An 18354-nucleotide genomic window follows, 5' to 3' on the forward strand; every position below is an offset into this window, starting at 1 on the left:
GGAGGAGTGTGGGGGAGGGACTGAGGGTGGGAGTGTGGGGGAGGGGACTGAGGGTGGGAGTGTGAGGGAGGGGACTGAGGGTGGGCGTGCGGGGGAGGGGACTGAGGGTGGGAGTGCGGGGGAGGGGACTGAGGGTGGGAGTGCGGGGGAGGGGACTGAGGGTGGGAGTGCGGGGGAGGGGACTGAGGGTGGGCGTGCGGGGGAGGGGACTGAGGGAGGAGTGTGGGGGAGGGGACTGAGGGTGGGCGTGCGGGGGAGGGGACTGAGGGTGGGAGTGTGGGGGAGGGGACTGAGGGTGGGAGTGTGGGGGAGGGACTGAGGGAGGAGTGTGGGGGAGGGACTGAGGGTGGGAGTGTGGGGGAGGGGACTGAGGGTGGGAGTGTGAGGGAGGGGACTGAGGGTGGGCGTGCGGGGGAGGGGACTGAGGGTGGGAGTGCGGGGGAGGGGACTGAGGGTGGGAGTGCGGGGGAGGGGACTGAGGGTGGGAGTGCGGGGGAGGGGACTGAGGGTGGGCGTGCGGGGGAGGGGACTGAGGGAGGAGTGTGGGGGAGGGGACTGAGGGTGGGCGTGCGGGGGAGGGGACTGAGGGTGGGAGTGTGGGGGAGGGGACTGAGGGTGGGAGTGTGGGGGAGGGACTGAGGGAGGAGTGTGGGGGAGGGACTGAGGGTGGGAGTGTGGGGGAGGTGGCTGAGGGTGGGAGTGTGGGGGAGGGACTGAGGGAGGCGTGTGGGGGAGGGACTGAGGGTGGGAGTGTGGGGGAGGGGACTGAGGGAGGAGTGTGGGGGAGGGGACTGAGGGTGGGAGTGTGGGGGAGGGGACTGAGGGTGGGAGTGTGGGGGAGGGACTGAGGGTGGGAGTGTGGGGGAGGGGACTGAGGGTGGGAGTGTGGGGGAGGGGACGGAGGGTGGGAGTGTGGGGGAGGGGCTGAGGGTGGAGTGTGGGGGAGGGGACTGAGGGTGGGAGTGTGGGGGAGGGACTGAGGGAGGAGTGTGGGGGAGGGACTGAGGGTGGGAGTGTGGGGGAGGTGGCTGAGGGTGGGAGTGTGGGGGAGGGGACTGAGGGTGGGAGTGTGGGGGAGGGGACGGAGGGTGGGAGTGTGGGGGAGGGGCTGAGGGTGGAGTGTGGGGGAGGGGACTGAGGGTGGGAGTGTGGGGGAGGGGACTGAGGGTGGGAGTGAGGGGGAGGGGACTGAGGGGGAGCGGACTGAGGGAGGAGTGGACTGAGGGAGGAGTGTGCGGGAGGGGACTGAGGGTGGGAGCGTGGGGGAGGGGGCTGAGGGTGGAGTGCGGGGGAGGGGACTGAGGGTGGGAGCGTGGGGGAGGGGGCTGAGGGTGGAGTGCGGGGGAGGGGACTGAGGGAGGAGAGCCGGGGAGGGGACTGAGGGAGGAGTGCGGCGGAGGGGACTGAGGGAGGAGTGTGGGGGAGGGGACTGAGGGTGGAGTGTGGGGGAGTGGACTGAGGGAGGAGTGTGGGGGAGGGGACTGAGGGTGGAGTGTGGGGGAGGGGACTGAGGGTGGGAGTGTGGGGTTGGGGACTGAGGGAGGAGTGTGGGGGAGGGGACTGAGGGAGGAGTGTGGGGGAGGGGACTGAGGGTGGAGTGTGGGGGAGTGGACTGAGGGTGGGAGTGTGGGGGAGGGACTGAGGGAGGAGTGTGGGGGAGGGGACTGAGGGTGGGAGTGTGGGGGAGGGACTGAGGGAGGAGTGTGGGGGAGGGGACTGAGGGTGGGAGTGTGGGGGAGGGACTGAGGGAGGAGTGTGGGGGAGGGGACGGAGGGTGGGAGTGTGGGGGAGAGGACGGAGGGAGGAGTGTGGGGGAGGGGACTGAGGGTGGAGTGTGGGGAGGGGACTGAGGGAGGAGTGTGGGGGAGGGGACTGAGGGTGGAGTGTGGGGAGGGGACTGAGGGTGGGAGTGCGGGGGAGGGGACTGAGGGAGGAGTGTGGGGGAGGGGACTGAGGGTGGAGTGTGGGGAGGGGACTGAGGGTGGGAGTGCGGGGGAGGGGACTGAGGGAGGAGTGTGGGGGAGGGGACTGAGGGTGGGAGTGCGGGGGAGGGGACTGAGGGTGGGAGTGTGGGGGAGGGGACTGAGGGTGGAGTGTGGGGAGGGGACTGAGGGTGGGAGTGCGGGGGAGGGGACTGAGGGAGGAGTGTGGGGGAGGGGACTGAGGGTGGAGTGTGGGGAGGGGACTGAGGGAGGAGTGTGGGGAGGGGACGGAGGGTGGGAGTGCGGGGGAGGGGACTGAGGGAGGAGTGTGGGGGAGGGGACTGAGGGTGGAGTGTGGGGGAGGGGACTGAGGGAGGAGTGTGGGGAGGGGACGGAGGGAGGAGTGTGGGGGAGGGGATGGGATGAAGTCTCCCCGATTTTGTCCAACCAAAGTCAGTGACCCTAAATGGAGATCTAAATAGTTTATGGAACTGGGGTCTCGAATGATTAACGCCTTTAAACTAAATCTGCCCGGGAACCGTTTCTCCAGAAACTCACTTGTTCGGGGGCCTTGGTGCGGGTTGGAGAGGCTTCGTTATCTCGTGCTTCGGTAGAATTGGAAGGCAGGCCCTGAATTGAGAGAGCACGGCCTCATGTGGTCCAGCACCTGGTCAGTAACCGAGGAGCGAGAGGAAGAACCTCTCAGAATCCCAGCTCTGCGATTACTGCTTTTAGTTACATGTCTAGACGAAGATTACAGTATCCAGCCTATCGCAGAGAATCCTCAACTGTGAACTGATCCCACACTCTGCGTATTTCTGTGAATCTGCTCGACAACAGAACAATCCCCCCTTTTTAGTCAGGGACTGTTCCCAGGCTCTAGGTTTGATGTTACACTGTGTATGACACTCAGTACACAGGACTCTCAGTGAACCCTCCACTGTTTACTGACAAACAGGATGATGGTATGTCAGTGATTCCAGCACGCAAACGGGGGAGGGGAGGGAGGGGAGGGGGTCGCTGGTTACCAGCTAGTGTAAGGTTAGTGAAAGTCCAGCCAAGACTGCAGGGTCAACGATCAAAGACGTCCAGTGATTGGAACTGAGCGATCAGCCCCTGCTGTTGAGTCTCAGAGCTGCCTGAACAAGCAGCTTTCACACATCAGACCACACTCGAGGGAGAGAACAGGCTGACACCATCCACACAGATAAGTAGGATTTTTTCCTCTGTTCCCTGGCTTTTTGTGCTGCGTGTTGTTTCTGGGTGGGACAGGCTGTGTCCCTGTGGGGCTGTGTGAGGAGTGGGGGATTCAGAGCAGGCGAGCTCGAGATTGGGACAGATTGGAAACACCACACTCAGATCCTCGGGCCCTGTCACTGAATCTCACAGCTCCTGACCTGAGCTCAGTCTAAGCTACGAGATGGATTTATCGTCAGCCCTCGACAGGAAGCTCCCTCCACCAAGCCGCAGGGCAAGCATTCAATTATCAGCAAAAGATGCATGGTGTATGGAGCCTCCTCTCCTAGCAATCTCCTTTCTCAGGGATCCATTTTACAGGGGCTCAGGAAACTGCTTCAAATGGACCTCACTTCAAACATAATACTGACCCAGAACAGACTGTACCAGGGACACACTGACCCAGAACAGACTGTACCAGGGACACACTGACCCGGGACAGACTGTACCAGGGACACACTGACCCGGGACAGACTGTACCAGGGACACACTGACCCGGGACAGACTGTACCAGGGACACACTGACCTGGGGCAGACTGTACCAGGGACACACTGACCCAGAACAGACTGTACCAGGGACACACTGACACAGAACAGACTGTACCAGGGACACACTGACCCGGGACAGACTGTACCAGGGACACACTGACCCGGGGCAGACTGTACCAGGGACACACTAACCCGGGACAGACTGTACCAGGGACACACTGACCCAGAACAGACTGTACCAGGGACACACTGACCCGGGACAGACTGTACCAGGGACACACTGACCCGGGGCAGACTGTACCAGGGACACACTGACCCGGGACAGACTGTACCAGGGACACACTGACCCGGGACAGACTGTACCAGGGACACACTGACCCGGGACAGACTGTACCAGGGACACACTGACCCGGGACAGACTGTACCAGGGACACACTGACCCGGAACAGACTGTATCAGGGACACACTGACCCGGGACAGACTGTACCAGGGACACACTGACCCGGGACAGACTGTACCAGGGACACACTGACCCGGGACAGACTGTACCAGGGACACACTGACCCGGGACAGACTGTACCAGGGACACACTGACCCGGGACAGACTGTACCAGGGACACACTGACCCGGGACAGACTGTACCAGGGACACACTGACCCGGGGCAGACTGTACCAGGGACACACTGACCCGGGGCAGACTGTACCAGGGACAGACTGACCCGGGACAGACTGTACCAGGGACAGACTGACCCGGGACAGACTGTACCCGGGACAGACTGTACCAGGGACACACTGACCCGGGACAGACTGTACCAGGGACAGACTGACCCGGGACAGACTGGACCCGGGACAGACTGTACCAGGAACACACTGACCCGGGACAGACTGTACCTGCGACACACTGACCCGGGACAGACTGTACCAAGGACACACTGACCCGGGACAGACTGTACCAGGGACAGACTGACCCGGGACAGAACGTACCAGGGACACACTGACCCAGAACAGACCGTACCTGAGACACACTGACCCGGGACAGACTGTACCAGGCGACACACTGACCCGGGACAGACTGTACCAGGGACAGACTGACCCGGGACAGACTGACCTGGGACAGACTGTACCCAGGACAGACTGACCCGGGACAGACTGTACCCGGGACAGACTGTACCTGAGACACACTGACCCGGGACAGACTGTACCTGAGACACACTGACCCGGGACAGACTGTACCAGGGTAAACCGACCCAGGACAGACCGTACCACGGACACACTGACCTGGGACAGACTGTACCAGGGACACACTGATCCAGGACAGACCGTACAAGGGACACACTGACCCAGGACAGACTGTACCAGGGACACACTGACCCGGGACAGACTGTACCAGGGACACACTGACCCACGACTGACCGTATCAGGGATACACTGACTCGGGACAGACTGTACTAGGGACACACTGACACAGGACAGACTGTACCAAGAATACACTGTCCTGGGTCAGACAGTACTCGGCACAAACTGACCCAGGACAGATTGTACCAGGGACATACTGACCCTGGAAAGGCTGTACCAGGGACACACTGACCCAGGACAGATTGTACCAGGGACACACTGACCCAGGACAGACTGTACATACTGACACGGGACGCACAGTACCAGGGACAGATTGACCTGGAATAGACACTACTCGGGACACACTGACCCGGGACTGACTATACCAGGGACAAACTGACCTGGGACAGACTGTACCAGGGACACACTGACGTGGGACAGAGAGTACCAGGGACACACTGACCCGGTGCAGACAGTACGAGGGACACACTGACCCTGGACAGACTCTACAAGGGACACATTGTCCCAGGACAGACAGTATCATGGATATACTGACCCAGGACAGACATTACCAGGGACATACTGACCCGGGACCGACTGTACCAGGGATACACTGACCCAGGGCGGACATTACCAGGGACACACTGACCCGGAACAGACTGTACCAGGGACACACTGACCCAGGACAGACTGTACCAGGGATACACTGACCTGGGACAGAGAGTACTAGGGACATACTGACCCAGGACAGACAGTATCAGGGACCCACTGACCCAGGACAGACTGTAGTACGGATACACTGACCCGGGACAGACAGTAATAGGGACACACTGACCCAGGACAGACTGTACCAGGGACACACTGACCCGAGACAGACTGTACCAGGGATACACTGACCCGGGACAGACAGGACCAAGGACATGCTAATCCAGGCATTTGGACAGTTACATGGGTAAAATGGGTATAGTGGGATATGTGCCGAGTGCAGGCAATTGGGACTAGCTTAGTGGTATAAACTGGGCGACATGGACATGTTGGGCCGAAGGGCCTGTTTCCATGTTGTAAACTTCTATGATTCTATGATTCTAGTACCAGACACACAGTGACCCAGGACAGATTGTACCAGGGATAGACTGACCTGGGACAGACAGTACTAGGGACACACTGACACAGGCCAGACTGTACCAAGGTCCCACTGACCCAGGACAGACTACCAAGAATACACTGTCCTGCGTCAGACAGAACTCGGCACAATCTGACCCAGGACAGACTGTACCAGGGACACACTGACCCTGGACAGGCTGTACCAGGGACACACTGACCCAGGACAGATTGTACCAGAGACACACTGACCCAGGGCAGACTACACACTGACGCGGGATGCACTGTACCAGGGACAGATTGACCTGGGATAGACACTATTAGGGACACACTGACCCGGGACTGACTATACCAGGGACAAACTGACCTGGGACAGACTGTACCAGCGATACACTGACGTGGCACAGAGAGTACCAGACACACTGACCCGGTACAGACAATATGAGGGACACACTGACCCTATACAGAATCTACCAGGGACACACTGACCCAGGACAGACATTACCAGGGATGCACTGACCCAGGACAGACATTACCAGGGACACAATGACCCAGGACAGTCTGTACTAAGGACACACTGGCCCAGGACACACAGTATCAGGGATGCACTGACCCAGGACAGACATTACCAGGGACACAATGACCCAGGACAGTCTGTACTAAGGACACACTGGCCCAGGACACACAGTATCAGGGATACACTGAACCAGGACAGGCTGTACCTGGGACACACTGATATGAGACAGACTGTACCAGGGACTGACTGGCCCAGGACAGACAGTACTAGGGACACACTGACCAGGGACAGACAGAACCAGACACACAGTGACCCAGGACAGACAATACCAGGGACACACTGACCTGGGACAGACAGTACTGGGGACACACAGACACAGGACAGACAGTATCAGGGACGTGCTGATCCAGGAGAGATAGTACCAGATACACAGTGACCCAGGACGGATGGTACCAGGGACATGCTGACCCAGGACAGACTGTACCAGGGACACACTGACCCGGTACAGACATCAAGAGGGACACACTGACACAGAACAGACTCTACCAGGGATATGGTAACCCAGGACAGGCTGTCCCAGGGACACACTGACCCAGGACAGACTGTTCCATGGACACACTGCCGCGGGACGGACGAGCAAGGACAGACTGACCCAGTCAGGCAGTGCTGGGGACACAATGACCTGGGACAGACTGTACCATGGAGTCACTGACCCAGGACAGACAGTACCAAGGACAAACTGACCCGGGACAGACTGTACCTGCGACACACTGACCCAGGACTGACTGTACCAGGGACAGACTGACCCGGGACAGACAGTAACAAGGACATGCTAATCGATGACTGACAGTGCCAGACACACCGTGATCCAGGACAGATTGTACCAGCGTCACACTGACCCGGGAGGGACTGCACCCGAGATACACTGACCCAAGCCAGACTGCACCAGGGTCCCACTGACCTAGGACAGAATGTACCAAGATTACACTGTCCTGGGACAAACAGTACTAGGCACAAACTGACCCAGGACAGACTGTACCAGAGACACACTGACCCAGGACAGATTGTACCAGGGACACACTGACCCAAGACAGAATGTATCAAGATTACACTGTCCTGGGACAAACAGTACTAGGCACAAACTGACCCAGGACAGACTGTACCAGGGACAGACTGACCCAGGACAGATTGTACCAGGGACACACTGACCCAGGGCAGACTGTACTAGGGATACAATGACCCAGGATAGACAGTACCAGGGACACAATGACCCGGAACAGACTGTTCCAGGGACAGATGACCTGGGACAGACAGTACCAGAAACATACTGAACCAGGACAGACTGTACCCAGGGACATGCTGACACAGGACTGACAGTACTAGGGACACACTAACACGGGTCGGACTGTACTAGGGACAAAATGACCCAGGACAGACATGCTGACACAGGATTGACTGTACCGGGGACAGACTGACCCGAGACAGACAGCACTAGGGACAAATTGTCCCAGGCCAGATTCTACCAGCGACACATTGACCCAGGACAGACTGCACTCATGATACTCTGACCCAGGCCAGACTGCACCAGGGATATACTGACCCGGGACAGACAGTACGAGGGATACGCTGACCCAGGACACAGTTTACCTGGAACACGCTGCCCCAGGACATACTGTACCAGAAATACACTGACCCAGGACAGACAGTACTAGGGACAGACTGACCCAGGACAGACTGTACCAGGGACAGACTGTCCCGGGACAGATAGTACTGGGGACACACTGACCTGGAACAGTCAGTACCAGGGACAGACTGACCCAGGACAGGCAGTACCAGGGACATGCTGACCTGGGACACATAGTACCAGGGACACACTCACCCGGGAGAGAAAATACCAGGGACACATTGACCCAGGACAGACAATACCAGAGACATGTTGACCCAGGACTGACTGTACCAGACACACACTGATCCGGGACAAACAGTACTATGGACGCACTGATCTGGGACAGACAGTACCAGGGACCCTGACCCAGGACAGAATGTATCAGGATTACACTGACCTGGGACAGACATTACCAGGGACCCTGACCCAGGACAGATAGTATCAGTGACACACTGACCCAGGACAGGCTGTACCAGGGACAGACTGACCTAGGACAGACTGTACCAGGGATACACTGACTCAGGACAGACAGTACCACAGACACACTGACCCAGGACAGACAGTACTAGGGACTCTCTGACACGGGACAGACTATACCAACGACAAACTGACACGGGACAGACAATACCAGGGACACACTGAGACAGGACAGGCTGTACCACAGACACACTGACCCAGGACAGACAGTACCAGGGACACACTGACCCAGGACAGAATGTATCAGGATTACACTGACCCAGGACAGACAGTACCAGGGACACACTGACCCAGGACAGAATGTATCAGGATTACACTGACCTAGGACAGACATTACCAGGGATCCTGACCCAGGACAGAATGTATCAGTGACACACTGACCCCGGACAGGCTGTACCAGGGACACACTGACCCAGGACAGATTGTACCAGGGACACACTGACCTAGGGCAGACTGTACTTGGGATACACTGACCCAGGACAGACTGTTCCAGGGACACACTGACGTGGGACAGACAGTAGCAGGTACACACTGAACCGGTACAGACAGTACAAGGGACACACTGACCCAGGACAGACTCTACCAGGACATCCTGTACCAGAAACACACTGACCCGGGACAGACAGTACCAGAAACAAACTCACCTGGGACTGACTGTACTAGGGATCCCCTGACCCAGGACAGACTGTACCACGGACACACTGACACGGGACGGACTCTACCAGGGACAGACTTACCCAGGATAGACGGTACCAAGGACATGCTAATCCAGGATTGACAGTACCGGACACACTGTGACCCAGGACAGTCTGTACCAGGATTACACTGACCCAGGACAGACAGTATCAGGGATACACTGATCCAGGATGGAATGCACCAAGGATCCACTGACCCAGGACAGACTGTACCAGGGACACACTGACCCAGGCCAGAGCGTACCAAGGTCCCAATGACCCAAGACACACTGTACCAAGAATACACTGTCTTAGGACAGACAGTACTAGGCACAAACTGACCCAGGACAGACTGTATCAGGGAAACACTGACCCAGAATTGAATGCACCAGGGACCCACTGACCCAGGACAGACTGTACTAGGGACAAAATGACCCAGGACAGACATGCTGACACAGGACTGAGTGTACCGGGGACAGACTGACCCGAGACAGACAGTACTAGGGACACTTTGTCCCAGGCCAGATTCTACCAGCGACATATTGACCCAGGACAGACTGCACTCAGGATACACTGACCCAGGTAAGACTGCACCAGGGATACACTGACCCGGGACAGACTGTACTCGGGACACACTGATGCGGGACGGACTGTACCTGGGACAGACTGACCCAGGACAGTCTGTACCAGGGACACACTGTCCTAGGACAGACAGTACCAGAAACACACTGACCTGGGACGGACTGTACCAGGGACAAACTGACCCGGGACAGACAGCGCTATGGACGCACCGACCTGGGAAAGACAGTACCAAAAACTTGCTATTCCAGGACTGACAGTACCAGACCAGACATACCTGACTCAGGACAGATTGTACCAGGGACACACTGACCTGGGGCAGACTGTACCAGTGACACACAGACCCAGGACAGGCTGTTCCAGGGACACTTTGACCCAGGCCAGGTTGTACTAGGGACACACTGACCTGGGATAGACTGTACCAGGGACTTATTGACCCAGGACAGACAGCACCAGGGACCCACTGACCCACGACAGACATTACCAGGGACAAATTGACCCAGGACAGACTGTACAAGGACAGACAGTACCAATGACATGCTAATCCAGGACAGACAGTACCAGACATACCTGACCCAGGACAGACAGCACCAGGGACACATTGACCTGGGACAGATTGTACGAGGGACACACTGACTTGGGACAGACAGTACCAGGGACACACTGACCCAGGACAGGCCTTACCAGGGACACACTAACCCAGGACAGATGGTACCAGTGATACACTGACCCGGGACAGACAGTACCAGGGACACGCTGACCCAAGACAGGCTGTACCAGGATTATACTGACCCGGGACAGACATTACCAGGGACCCTTACCCAGGACAGACAGTATCAGGGATACAGTGATGCAGGACACACTGTACCAGGGACACACTGACCCGGTACAGACTGTACCAGGGACACACTGACCCAGGACAGAGAGTAGCAGGGACACACTGACACGGGATAGACTGTACCAAAGACACACTGACCCGGGACAGACTGTACCAGGGACAAATTGATGCCAGACAGGCTGTACCAGGGACACACTGACCCAGGACAGACTCTACCAGGGACACACTGACCCAGGACCGACAAGACCATGGACACACTGACCCGAGATAGAAAATGCGACCTGGGACAGATTGTACTTGGGACAAAATGAACCAGGACAGATGGTACCAGAGACACACTGACAAAGGATAGACAGTACCAGGGACACACTGAGGCCAGACAGGCTGTACCATGTACAAACTGACCCAGTATAGACTGTACCAGGGACAAACTGACCCGGGACACACAGTACCAGGGACACACTAACCCGGTACAGACAGTACGAGGGACACTACAGACTCTACCAGGGACACACTGACCCGAGATAGACCACACGACCTGGGACTAATTGTATTTGGGACAAAATGAACCAGGACAGATAGTACCAGGGACACACTGACAAAGGATAGACTCTACCAGGGACATGCTGACCCAGGACAGACAGTACCAGGGACACACTAACCCAAGACAGACAAGTACCGGATACACAGTGACCCAGGACAGACTGTACCAGAGAAACACTGACCCTGGACAGAATGTACCAGGGATACACTGACCCAGTTCAGACAGAACTGGGGACATACTGACCCAGGACTGACTGTTCCAGGGACACACTGACCCAGGATAGAGTGCACTAGGGTTCCACTGACATGGTACAGACATTACTAGGGACACACTGACACAGGCCAGACTCTACCAGGGACCCACTGACTCAGGACAGGCTCTTCCAGGGACACTTTGACCCAGGCCAGACAGTACCAGGGACCCACTGACCCACGACAGACATTACCAGGGACAAATTGACCCAGGACAGACTGTACAAGGACACACTGACCTAGGACAGGCTGTACCAGGGACACACTGACCCGGGACAGACTGACGCAGGACAGACAGTACCAATGACATGCTAATCCAGGACAGACAGTACCAGACATACCTGACCCAGGACAGATTGTACCAGGGACACACTGACCCAGGACACATGGTACCAGTGATGCACTGACCCGGGACAGATAGTACCAGGGACACACCTACCCAGGACAGACAGTAGCAGGGACATGCGGACCCAGGACTGACTGTACCAAGTGTACACTGACCTGGGACAGACTATACCAGCGACACACTGATCCAAGACAGCCTGTACCAGGGACACACTGACTCAGGGCAGACTGTACCAGGGAGCCACTGACTCAGGGCAGACTGTACCAGGGACCCAATGACCCAGGACAGACTGTACAAGGGACACACTGACCTGGGACAGACAATACCAGGGACACACTGACCTGGGACAGACTGTACAAGGGACACACCCTGTCACTCCCAGTGATTCTACACCCTGTCATTCCCACTGACTCTACACTCTGTCACTCCCAGTGATTCTACACCCTGTCACTCCCAGTGATTCTACACCCTGTCACTCCCAGTGATTCTACACCCTGTCACTCTCAGTGATTCTACACCCTCTCACTCCCAGTGATTCTACACCTGTCACTCCCAGTGATTCTACACCCTGTCAGTCTCAGTGATTCTACACCATGTCTGTCCCAGTGATTCTACACTCTCTCACTCCCAGTGATTCTACACCTGTCACTCCCAGTGATTCTACACCTGTCACTCCCAGTGATTCTACACCATGTCTGTCCCAGTGATTCTACACTCTGTCACTCCCAGTGATTCTACACCCTGTCAGTCTCAGTGATTCTACACCCTGTCACTCCCAGTGATTCTACACCTGTCACTCCCAGTGATTCTACACCATGTCTGTCCCAGTGATTCTACACTCTGTCACTCCCAGTGATTCTACACCCTGTCAGTCTCAGTGATTCTACACTCTGTCACTCCCACTGATTCTACACCCTGTCAGAATTTTGCCACAACTTCTGCTTCACCACAACAGCTGCCGGCTCTGAGCCACCGATAGTGTCAGGAGCTGTTGCTGGTTAGAATCTACTCCCCAAACTATCAGTTTCATCCACAAGAATGTTGGCCTTTTTCTCAAGGGGGCTGGAATACAAAGGGATGGAAGTTATGTTCCAGCTGTACAGAGCTCTGGTTAGACCACATCTGGAGACTGGGTTCAGTCCTGGGCACTGCCCCTCAGGAAGGATATATTGGCCTTGGAGGGGGTGCAGCACAGATTCACCAGAATGACACCGGGTGTCTGAGGACAGGTGCATAGACTAGGCTTGTATTCCCTTGAATATAGAAGATTAAGGGGTGATCTCATTGAGGTGTTTAAGATGATTAAAGGATTTGATAGGGTAGAGAGAGAGAAACTATTTCCTCTGGTGGGAGAGTCCAGAACAAGGGGGCATAACCTTAAAATTAGAGCCAGGCCATTCAGGGGTGATGTCAGGAAGCACTTCCTCACACAAAGGGGAGTGGAAATCTGGAACTCTCTCCCCCAAAGAACTGTTGAGGCTGGGGGTCAATAGAAAATTTCAAGACTGAGATTGATAGATTTTTGTTAGGTATGGGTATTAAGAGTTACAGAACCAAGATAGAGGGTAGATGGAGTTAAGATACTGATCAGCCATGATCTAATTGAATGGCGTAACAGGCTCCAGCGGCTGAATGGCCTTCTCCTGTTCCTATGTTCCATATGTCGTGGCAGAGAACGTCTCCTTTGATCAGTGCTGTAGGGTTTCATCACTTTGTGATGCTCTTTGCACAAGTGGGTCCGGTAGCATAGTGGTTATGTTACTGGACTAATAATCCGGAGTCATGAGTTCAAATCCTGCTACAGCAGCTGGTGAATTTAAATTCAATTAATTAAATAAAATCTGGAATTAAAATACGAGCATCAGTAATGGTGGCCATGAAACTACCGGATTGTCGTAAAAACCCATCTGGTTCACTAATGCCCTTTAGGAAAGGAAACCTGCTGTCCTTACCCGGTCTGGCCTATATGTGACTCCAGACCCACAGCAAGGTGGTTGATTCTTAATCACCCTCTGAAATGGCTTAACAAGCCACTCAGTTGTTCAAGAAGGCGGCTCACCACCACCTCTCAAGGGCAATTAGGGATGGGTAATAAATGCTGGCCTCACCAGTGATGCCCACATCCCGTGAACGAATAAAAAAAACTGTGCCACCTCGTGACTACGCCGGTAGTTCCCATGATGAATGCAGTGGTCGTTTCTATAGTGAGTGTGCTGTCCATTGCCATGGTGAGGGATGGTGTTTAACATGCCGCCTCCTTGCTCTACAGACACGACGAGGGATCATGGCCCGTTGGCTGTTCAGCTTCACGCTCCTGATGATGGGACTGCGCGTCACAGTCAGCATCAATCCCGGCTGCAGGATCCGCATTACATCCCCAGGCCTGACACTGGGTAACATTTCCTTCAGGCCCTGGGCCGCCTCCTCAAAAAATGAACAACAATCTGATTTTAAAATGGGCTTTGAGACAAGATGAATGAATGCAGAAATTCGGTCGATTGAGATGAAAGTGGGAGCGAGCTGTGTCCGTCTCTCCACCTCCCGGTTACCCTGTTGGTGTTGAGCTGGTAACAGGCAGCCCCTGGACGCACAAGCAACCTCTGTACACTGTACACACGCACACACATATAGCGTCTGTACAAACACGTGACCCCTGTACACACACAGGATTGGGAGCATTTTAGAATTCAGTAAAGAAGGATGAAGAAATTGATGAAGAAAGGGAAAATAGAATATGAGAGTAAACTAGCGAGAAACATAAAAACGGACTGTAAAAGCTTCTATTGGTATATAAAAAGGAAAAGACTGGCGAAGGCAAATGTGAGTCCCTTACAGACAGAGACGGGAGAATTTATAGTGGGGAATAAGGAAATGGCAGAGAAATTAAACAAATACTTTGTGTCTGTCTTCATGGAAGAAGACATAAAAAATCTCCCAGAAATACGAGAGAACCAAGGGTCTGGAGAGAATGGGGATTTGAAAGAAATTAGTATTAGTAAAAAAACAGTACTAGAGAAATTAATGGGACTGAAAGTTGATAAATCCCAAGGACCTGATGATCTACATCCCAGGGTTTTGAAAGAGGTGGCTCTAGAGATGGTGGATGTATTGGTTGTCATCTTCCAAAATTCTATAGATTCTGAAATGGTTCCTGCAGATTGGAGAGTAGCAAATGTAACCCCACTATTTAAGGAAGGAGGGAGAGAGAAAACAGTGAATTACAGACCTGTTAGCCTGACATCAGTAGTAGGGAAAATGCTAGAATCTATTATAAAGGATGTGATAACAGGACACTTCGAAAATAATAATAGGATTTGGCAGAGTCAACATGGATTTATGAAAGAGAAATCATGTTTGACAAACCTATTGGAGTTCTTTGAGGATGCAACTAGTAGAATAGATAAGGAGGAACCAGTGGATGTGGTTTATTTGGATTTTCAGAAGGCTTTCGATAAGGTCCCACACAGGAGGTTGGTGAACAATGTTAGAGCACATGGAATTGGGGGGAATATACTGGCATGGACTGAGAATTGGTTAACAGACAGAAAACAGAGAGTAGGAATAAATGGGTCTTTTTCGGGGTGGCAGACTGTGACTAGTGGGGTACCACAGGGATCAGTGCTTGGGCCCCAGCTATTCACAATATATATCAATGATTTGGATGAGGGGACCAAATGTAATATTTCCAAGTTTGCTGATGACACAAAACTAGGTGGGAATGTGAGTTGTGAGAAGGATGCAAAGAGTCTTCAAGGCGATAGAGACAGGCTAAGTGAGTGGGCAAGAACATGGCAGATGGAATATAATGTGGAAAAATGTGAAGTTATCCACTTTGGTAGGAAAAACAGAAATGCAGAGTATTTTTTAAATGGTGAGAGATTGGGAAATGTTGATGTTCAAAGGGACCTGGGTGTCCTTGTACATGAGTCACTGAAAGCTAACATGCAGGTGCAACAAACAATTGGGAAGGCAAATGGTATGTTGGCCTTTATTACAAGAGGATTTGAGTACAGAAGTTAAGATGTCTTCAATTATACAGGGCCTTGGTGAGGCCACACCTGGAGTATTGTGTACAATTTTGGTCTCCTTACCTAAGAAAAGATATACTTGCCATAGAGGGAGTGCAACGAAGGTTCACCAGACTGATTCCTGGGATGGCGGGATTGTCGTATGAGGAGAGATTGAGTAGACTAGGCCTGTATTCTCTAGAGTTTAGAGGAATGAGAGGTGATCTCATTGAAACATACAAATTTCTTACAGGGCTCGACAGGGTGGATGTAAGGAGGATGTTTCCCCTGGCTGGGGGAGTCTAGAACCCGGGGTCACAGTCTCAGAATAAGGGGTAGGCCATTTAGGACTGAGATGAGGAGAAATTTCTTCACTCAGAGGATGGTGAATCTTTGGAATTCTCAACCCCAGAGGGCTGTGGAGGCTCAGTCATTGAGTACATTCAAAACAGAGATCGATAGATTTACATAAGAACATAAGAAATAGGAGCAGGAGTAGGCCAATCGGCCCCTCGAGCCTGCTCCGCCATTCAATAAGATCATGGCTGATCTGGTCCTAACCTCAAATCTAAATTCATGTCCAATTTCCTGCCCGCTCCCCGTAACCCCTAATTCCCTTTACTTCTAGGAAACTGTCTATTTCTGTTTTAAATTTATTTAATGATGTAGCTTCCACAGCTTCCTGGGGCAGCAAAATTCCACAGACCTACCACCCTCTGAGTGAAGAAGTTTCTCCTCATCTCAGTTTTGAAAGAGCAGCCCCTTATTCTAAGATTATGCCCCCTAGTTCTAGTTTCACCCATCCTTGGGAACATCCTTACCGCATCCACCCGATCAAGCCCCTTCACAATCTTATATGTTTCAATAAGATCACCTCTCATTCTTCTGAACTCCAATGAGTAGAGTCCCAATCTACTCAACCTCTCCTCATATGTCCGCCCCCCTCATCCCCGGGGATTAACCAAGTGAACCTTCTTTGTACTGCCTCGAGAGCAAGTATGTCTTTTCTTAAGTATGGACACCAAAACTGTATGCAGTATTCCAGGTGCGGTCTCACCAATACCTTATATAACTGCAGCAATACCTCCCTGTTTTTATATTCTATCCCCCGAGCAATAAAAGCCAACATTCCATTGGCCTTCTTGATCACCTGCTGCACCTGCAAACTAACTTTTTGATTTTCTTGCACCAGGACCCCCAGATCCCTTTGTACTGCAGTACTTTCCAGTTTCTCGCCATTGAGATAATAACTTGCTCTCTGATTTTTCCTGCCAAAGTGCATAACCTCACATTTTCTAGATATTAAAGACATCAAGGGATATGGGGATGGTGCAGGAAAATGGCATTGAGGTAGAAGATCAGCCATGATCTCATTGAATGGCGGAGCAGGCACGAGGGGCCGGATGGCCTACTCCTGCTCCTATTTCTTATGTTCTTATGTTCTTATACACACGCACAACCCCTGTACACAAACACAGCCTCTGTACACACACACAGTCCTTGTACACACGCACACAGCCTCTTTAGACACCCACAGCCTCTGTACACACACACAGCCTCCGTACACACACACACACAGACCCCTGTACACACATAGAGCCCCTGTACACAAACATAAACTCTGTACATACACACAGTCTTGTATACACACACACAGCCTCCGTACACACACACACAGACCCTGTACACACATAGAGCCCCTGTACACACACACAACCCCTGTACACAAACATAACCTCTGTACATACACACAGTCTTGTATACACACACACAGCCTCTGTACACACACACAGCCCTGTACACACACACAGAGGAATATAATAGGGTAGGGGTGCGGCCTTCTTCATTCCTAATTCAGGTGAATGGTATGAATGTGGAGAGGGTAAGTCTGGGGCAGATTCACTGGTGTAAACAAGTGACCAGGAGTGAGAATATCTTCTGAATATTTTTCTGTTCTCTAAAGTTCGTCACGAAGGCCTGAAGTTTGTTACTGAAGAGCTTGAAAATATCTCAATTGCGGATTTATCTGGGAAAGAGGGCCCGTTTCAGTATTCTATCAGTGGGTAAGTATGCCTGGATCGTGCTGTGTCCCTGGTGTCTGGTTATTGGGCTGAGGGTCAGTATCACTGAGCTCTGGGTGTTCTTCTCTCACAGGGTGAGGATCACTGACCTCGACCTCTCCACGGCCCGCTCTCAGCTTCCAGCCTGACGCTGGGCTCTGCTTTGAAGTGAATAATTCATCGATCAGCATCACCTTCCGGAGGGACATGCTGTACTGGCTGCTGTGAGTCTCCCTCTTTCTTTCTCTCTCTCTGAATCTCTCTCCCCTCATTCTCTGCCTCTCTCTCTCTCTCTCTGTGTCTGTCTGTTTT

General features: G+C 53.7%; 1 protein-coding gene across 1 annotated transcript in view; it reads left to right on the forward strand.

Annotated features, from left to right (window-relative positions):
• Positions 1-18191, forward strand: part of LOC137315678 (phospholipid transfer protein-like) — a 95088-nt gene extending 76897 nt beyond the window's left edge. Inside the window, exons 2-4 of the mRNA XM_067980187.1 lie at positions 14245-14368; positions 17946-18045; positions 18137-18191. Of these exons, the coding sequence (XP_067836288.1) occupies positions 14245-14368; positions 17946-18045; positions 18137-18191 (279 nt within the window). The remainder of the gene's footprint in view (positions 1-14244; positions 14369-17945; positions 18046-18136) is intronic.
• The last annotated feature ends 163 nt before the right edge of the window (positions 18192-18354 follow it).

This window comes from Heptranchias perlo, unplaced genomic scaffold, assembly GCF_035084215.1.
Source record: "Heptranchias perlo isolate sHepPer1 unplaced genomic scaffold, sHepPer1.hap1 HAP1_SCAFFOLD_557, whole genome shotgun sequence".
Taxonomy (NCBI): Eukaryota; Metazoa; Chordata; class Chondrichthyes; order Hexanchiformes; family Hexanchidae; genus Heptranchias; species Heptranchias perlo.